Below are 7,420 nucleotides of genomic sequence, written 5' to 3' on the forward strand. Positions count from 1 at the left end.
TAGTTTTTAGAGTAATTATATTTTTTTTAAAGTTACTATAACTTTAAAACAGTAACTATGTGTTTAAAATAGTTACTATATTTTTTAGAAAGTTATTACAAATTTAAAACAATAACTATGTGTTTAAGATAGTTACTATGTTAAGAACAGTTTATAGTGACTTTTTGATAAATAATAGTTACTATACGATTACATTATGTAATATGTTATTTCGAGTATAAGATAGTGACTATATGATTATAATGGTTACTATATTTGTACAATAGTTACTATATTATAATAATAGTCACTATGTGTTAAGCTAGTTGTTGTGTGATTATAATGGTTACTATATGTGTACAATAGTTACTATATTATTATATTAGTTACTATATGTTTGAAATAGGTACTATGTTTATTTTATCATGATGTGTTACCATATGTTTATTTTCTTCAATAGTTACTATATTATTTATATAGTTACTATATGTTTGAAATAGATATTATGTTTATTTTATCATGACTTGTTACCATATGTTTATTTTCTTTAATAGTTATTATGTTAGTTTATTATGTTATGTGCATGTTTTTATGTTATTCTATATTTTTAATGATATAGTTACTGTATTATGGATAGAGTTACTATATTATTATCACATCAACTATGTCTGCAACTCTGTGACTAAATGACCATCAATAATATTTATAGGTATTATATCTTGTATTATAGTAACTATATGTTTGGTATAGTTTTTTATGTATATTATAATGTTCTTTTCATGTTCTTTGTTGTCTTCTATGTTATTAGTAATAAGAGTTACTATGTTATGATCACAACAACTATATGATCATAACAATAACTATATCTACAACCTTACTTGTATATGACTATCATTAATATTAAGAGTTACTATATCATGTATATAGTAACTATACATTTTTAATAGTTATTATCTTATCATTATGTTCTTTTTATGATCTTTCTTTGTACTCCATGTTATTATTAATAATAGTAACTATATTATTTTGACAGTAACTATATGACTATAACAATAACAATAACTATATATGCAATTCTGCAAGTATTTTACCATCGTTAATTGTAAGAGTTACTATATGATGCATAATAGAAACTACACGTTTTACATAGTTACTATGTTATTTTTTCATATTTAAATGTTAAATTATTAACTTAGTTTAAATATTATTGATTCAGAAATACAAAGATGATGCACCCAGAATTGAAATCGTGCGAAGAATAAATTCTGCAAGGAAAACAAAAGCAGGAGGAGAAGAAGAAAATCCTGACAACAATGGAAACCAAGAACGTGGTAGAGGAAGGACATGATGTGTTGGTGGAAAAAAGAGACGTGGTCCACGTGGACGTGTCGATTAGTATTTTTTAGTTCAAAAAACATTTGAGTTTAACATGGTTTATTTAATAGATGCAAAGAATTAGAATGTCGTAGCTAAAACAACTAACCAAGTAGTTAATGTTTTCTTTATTATTGTTCAAGAGTTATAATTACTGTTACTTTTGATATAGTTACTCTTTTATTTTCAGTAATTATGTGATATATAATAGAAAAAATTATTATATGACCTCTAAACCATCTATATCATATTGTTTATTTTTATAATATAGTAATTGTTTTACAGCTAAAGTTATTTTTCTATATAATATAGTTAATCTTTGGATAGAATAATTGTTCTCATCGAAATTACTATATTATTATTATTATTATTATTATTATTATTATTTATTTCATAGTTACTATTCTGAAAATATAGTTACTTTACAGAACCTATAGTTTCTATAATTTACTCTTTTTGTCTGCAAGAATGAATATATAGTAGTAATTGTTTTACAGTTAAAATTAATTTTCTATATAATATAGTTACTCTTTGGATAGAATAGTTATTCTTATCATTATTATGTTCATAGTTATTATTCTGGAGATATAGTTACTTTACAGAACCTACAGTTTCTATAATTTACTCACAGTTAAAATTACCTAATTACCCTGGTCCATGGTAATCTTATGGTGGACCGGGTCCATGCAAGTGGAATTGAAAAGAGAAACCAGAGAATTCAGAAAAGAAAGAGAGAGCAATCCGCGTTCCATGCTTGGAGCAAGTCAGCAAACCTAGATTCATAACAAACTTATAGAGCAATCCTCTCAGATTCTTTTAACAGGAATGCAGATGGATTTGGAAAGTTTCTTCCATCTTTTAATCTGGAGATAAATAAAAAAAGTGCAATCTAATATCCTGTCAAGTTTGGACAAAGAAAAAATACACAGTATGGCTGTTAGGCAACTTCATATAACTCTCATTTCGGTATTACATTCTGCTCCAGAACTTTTACGATAATCAGGTGAGACTTAATGTTTACCAAGTGGATCCTGATCATAAAACAAGGAATTGAATAGTCGTTAAGGCAATTTATGATAACTAACATATACAGAGGTACTGGTTATGGAACGGCAATATCCTAGGCGTTCTAAGGTTCAGCCAACAAACCTAATACTTGAGGAGGTTCCAGGGTTGCGAGTTACTTCGGGGCACCAAAAAAGAATTTGTTTTTAGCCAGCTTCTAACCCTGACTGACTAAACTGCACTGACGTGCACTATCAGCTTCCCCTTTTACTTTGCTTGACACCAAGCAAGTAATCCCTACCCATATGGCTCCTTCATTAAGTTTAAACCCAACTTCATTAAACCCAAAACAAATAATTTAGTGCTTTAATTTATAATTCCATCAGCTTCCCATCATTCGGTGCTTTAATTCAAACCGGACACGGAGATTGAGAAAGAAGAAAAAGTAGAAAGAAAAAAGCAGGTGGGACATCCCTAAACAATTTATGTCAAATTGGTTCTAGATGGAGGGAATAGTTGCCAATTTTTATCAATTAAGAACCAGAAGCTACTTCAATATCAGAAAGACAGGAGTCATAATAATTATGTACTTGTATAGTTGTATCACAGTATCAGAACTCAAGCCATATATCTGTCTGTTTTTGCAGGTCAAAAGTGCATTCACTAGCAGGCCACAATTAAAAATAAACTACTAATAGGAACTAGAGGATGTGTCATACTTTCTTGACCCTGTCATCTCCAAACAGAGCGAGCTTCAAATTATCAGCACCAGGATACAAAATTAATACTTCTGCCTTCACTGCACCACACAAATCTCAACAGCATAACAAGGCAATGTAAAGATAGCTACTAACTCCAAGGGATTATGACGAAAGACGAGGTTTCGGTTCATATTGTGTCTAAATCACCTTTTCTCATATTCTAAACTTCTTCAATGGTCTCAACATGAAATTTCATCTTTTTTTACACAAACAACCCGTCCAAATTCCTCTGTTAACGAGTCTTTGGAGGCACAAGTAGGCAACCAGCACCTTAATCCCTAATTAGTTGAAACATTTAAATGACGATGATACTCAAAGCACTATGTAGCAAAAGAAATGCAATAGGGGGGGGGGGGGGGGGGGGGGATCACCGACTGCTCAAACTTGGCCCAAGGGTGTCATATGATGATTATAGCCTAAGGCTCTAATACATAATTTGTTTCGCGGATGGCTAATCTCCCATCAAAAACTACGGCAGGGCTTCAATTTCCAGGGGGTCAAATACATATAGGACTAAAAGATTGGCCTTTCAGAAAAAATTAGAGAAACAATTCCCTAATGTTTTCATCCGCTTCAATATGTACAGCCTAGCTACTTCACATGATCAACTCACCCCCAAAATCGTTTTTATCTTCAAAGTATTGAACAATTAAGTAATGATGATTTCACTTCACAGTATAAGCCTTCTCAGATCTTATTGATCCTCTGCGAAGACACACCAGGACATACTTGACCATCAAGCCATAAAGTCAAGTAGATGGCCAATTAGCTATTGACTTTCAACTTGAGTTTAATTAGTTGTACTCCATAACTTGTAAGCACAATTAAGTTATGATGATTTCTAATATAAGATGTATCGCACATCACGAGGATCAACTGCTACAAATATGAGAATATTGCATCAAGGCTAAGACATGGGTTGCAAGATGAAAATGCAAATGGGCATAAGATATTCATGTTGACTTCCGCAAATGATTAACAAAATCAAGGGAGACAAGTAATAGCTGGTTTCCCACAAGTTTCTAAGTACTGCATTGGTAAGATAATGCGCACTAACCTGGTAACAGAATGTCAGGCACAGGACTCTTCGAAGTTACACGGTCTAGCATTCCCATATCTCCAACATAGCAAATGCATCATGATCAAACCACGGGGCTGTTAATGCTAACATCCACAATATCAGCACAGATACTCAATTACTCATGACATACATGCTAAAGATGTAATAATAGCTTAAGAGTTTCAGATCAACCAACAGAATAGAGATGACTCAATTGAGATTTCCATCAGCAAACATCAACTAAGTATTTTCCTACCTCTTCTGTAACCCCCATTTTTCTGCATAAAAATTCACAGCTTGGATGTTAGAAGTAATACCCTGACAGCAAATTACAGCAACTCCATGACAGTACAACAGGCAGTAATATGCAAGTAGGACTGAAGTAGAAAGTGCAATTACATAATCAAATGGATTCAATTATACACCACTGTAAATGACTCATCAGAAATTGTTTTGCCAAAATAAGCAATCGACAGAATGAAATTTTGGCTTTCACACAAGGTAAAGTAATACATAAGGCCAAATTACACATTTATACACCCCAGTGTTAAAACTACCGGAACACCAAAATTTTACACTCCGACGTAAGAAACCTACTCACCAGTCACCAAAATTTTTGAAAGAGACCTATGATTTCAATCGACATTTCCATAAATTGATACATTTTTCTAAACCAATACAAACTTGTTTACACTGTTCTACAACAAACAACAACATTTTTGCTCATCAACTAGCCAACAGCTTTCATCTTCTTCCACCATTACTATTACCCCGAAACAGATCATTGTTAATCTGAGCCTCAACATCCTCAACACTGTATTTGATATGCTTCTCCGGGTTCCTTCCAGCTTCAGGAGAGTTCTGGAACCTTCCAATGAAGTTCCGATAAGCAGGCAACAGATTTTGAGTAACAGAGGTCTTCAGTTCATCCCTCAAGTGATCATCAAACACGACCCACATAGATTGTACCTTTAATATCTCCTCAAAGTAAGCATTGAACATCCTAAACCTCTCCTTCAAAGGCCTCGAATTCAACCCCCCATTAACATTACTTCCACCGCCATTCTCCACCTTCAACACCCCAACCACCTTATTCCAAGTACTCCTCTGATAATTAACATGAAACTGCCTAACTTTCACATTATGTTTCCTAATCCAATCATCTCCTAACAAAAATCCAAGCTCACTATCCTTCACTTTCTGGACAATGTACCTCCCATTATTCATCATAAACACAGAGCTCAAAGCAGGATCCTTATAAACCTTTGATTTTGCCTCCAAATTACTCTCTAATAACTCCATAATCCACGCCATTTGGACTGACAATGAGCTCATTCCCGACATCCCTCGCTCCCTCTCCTCCTCAAACACCTGTTCCAGCGTCTGTTGCGATTTACACGCAGCACGAAGGTAATTCATCACATACCTAGTTATTGGATGAAGCCCGCCACCAGGTACTGGAACCTTTGCCGGGTCACGCCGAATCAAATTCTCCAATTCCATAAATATTCCTCGGATTGCTTCCCCAAGCCTCTTCCAAATGGTTATGGCTTCATTCCTCAGAAAAACACAGTACTGATCAGAGAACAAAATCTCGAATTCCGGAATCAAATCCCTCAGAGTCTCATAAATATCGAGCACCTTAAACAGTCTCTCCGGTGAACGACTCGAAATCCCAATCGCATCGGCGAAATTCAACAGCTGAATCGTCGAACCACGGCAAACCTCCATGAAAGCGAAATCCGAAGTCGACGGAAATCCGAAGAAAATGCGATCACAGAGGCGTCTCTCGGAAGGAAATAAAATTCGGAGAGAGAAAACCGCCGATTTACACCACCGTTCGATCTCATCCTCAAGCTCCGGCCATGGGAGCTTCTGGACTTCATCGGCGCTCAATTTCTGTAACCCTAACCTTGACAAACTCTCCTCGAGAAATTCCCGCCGACAAGCGCTGTAAACGTGTGAACACTCCCTGCCGTACTCCACCGCCACCATACGCCTCGCAATTTCATGGAGGTCGCTAATCGTCGCCGCCGGTAAAGCGTCGATAATGATGTTGAAATCAGTTACAGGATGAGCCACCGGAATCTCACCTCCTCCGTCGTCTTCTACGCCGTCGGAGTCTGAATCAGACGAGTCCCGAGTGGAGTCAAACGAGTCAGCACCCCGCTGAACCAGACCGCGAAACTCCTCCTCCAGCTTAAAAATGGCCGACTGAAGCAGCTCCTCAGCGCGATCCAACGTGACAGCAAGCGCCTTATTGTCGCGCGCAAGAGGAGTAAAGTCGCGTATAGTGGCGATCAACTCGTCGAGTAGTTCAAGGAAGGCGGAGGAGTCGGCAGGGTCAAACCATAGAGGACGGTCAAAGGAGAGAGATTGAGAGATCTGACGGTCAAGCGAAGTAATACATTCCTCCAAAGTAGCAACCGCGGAGGATGGTTTGTCAGCGGAGTTAGGGCGGTCCGGTAACATATTATCGGAAGACGGCGAAAGTTTGTCGCGTGAGAAACGTCCGTCAAAAGTGGAGAAAATGTTGATAATGTCGTCGGTCATAGAATTGGAATGACCGAGTGATTTGGCAATTTGTCGTGCGACGGCTAGTAATTTCTCTTCTCCGTTGCTGTTGTTTTCAGCCATTTTATTAAATTTAAAATTAAAAAAAAAAAAGATTCAGACAAATTCAAAGCAGTTTTAAGTAGACTAATCTTAGTGATATAAAATGAATAATCTTTAGGGTTTGTAATTTGTGAAGAAGAAAGATGAACACAGGGAAATTGAAAGAAATAGGATGAGTAAAAGGGGAAAGTGAGAGGAAAATGAGATTGGAAAAGGACAGTTTTTTTTCCTTGGTTTCGAGTTTTGTTTTGTTTTCCCACTGTTTTGGTATTTTTTGTTCCGACTGTTTTGCATGTCTTTGGATAATTAGACTTTAAATTATTGATTAGTCAACATTATCTAGATGATTGAAAGTTTACATTAAATAATTTTCACTACATTTATCAATTAGGGAATGGAATATTTGTTTACTGCTTTCTTTTTTGTCCCATTTAGAATGTTCTTGGCAATGTGGTCTTTGCGGCTACACAATAACACAAATGGTACGGGCTTACCGGACTCCAATGGTGGCAGAATGCAAGGCACCCCTCATGGCTGCCCGACTTGTCACGAAGTTCGGGATCCAACCAGTGGCGGAGCCAGGAATTCAACGTTGGGGGGGCGAGAAAAAAAATGGAACTAAAAA

General features: G+C 35.9%; 1 protein-coding gene across 1 annotated transcript; it reads right to left on the reverse strand.

The window, feature by feature from the left end:
* Window positions 1-4,557: 4,557 nt before the first annotated feature.
* LOC110785907 (exocyst complex component EXO70B1) lies at window positions 4,558-7,040 on the reverse strand. Its single transcript, XM_021990426.2, has one exon. The coding sequence runs from the start codon at window positions 6,814-6,816 to the stop codon at window positions 4,924-4,926; it is 1,893 nt and encodes a 630-aa protein (XP_021846118.1). The 5' UTR covers window positions 6,817-7,040; the 3' UTR covers window positions 4,558-4,923.
* Between the last annotated feature and the right edge of the window lie 380 nt (window positions 7,041-7,420).

The sequence above is a fragment of the Spinacia oleracea genome, chromosome 6, assembly GCF_020520425.1.
Source record: "Spinacia oleracea cultivar Varoflay chromosome 6, BTI_SOV_V1, whole genome shotgun sequence".
Classification (NCBI taxonomy): domain Eukaryota; kingdom Viridiplantae; phylum Streptophyta; class Magnoliopsida; order Caryophyllales; family Amaranthaceae; genus Spinacia; species Spinacia oleracea.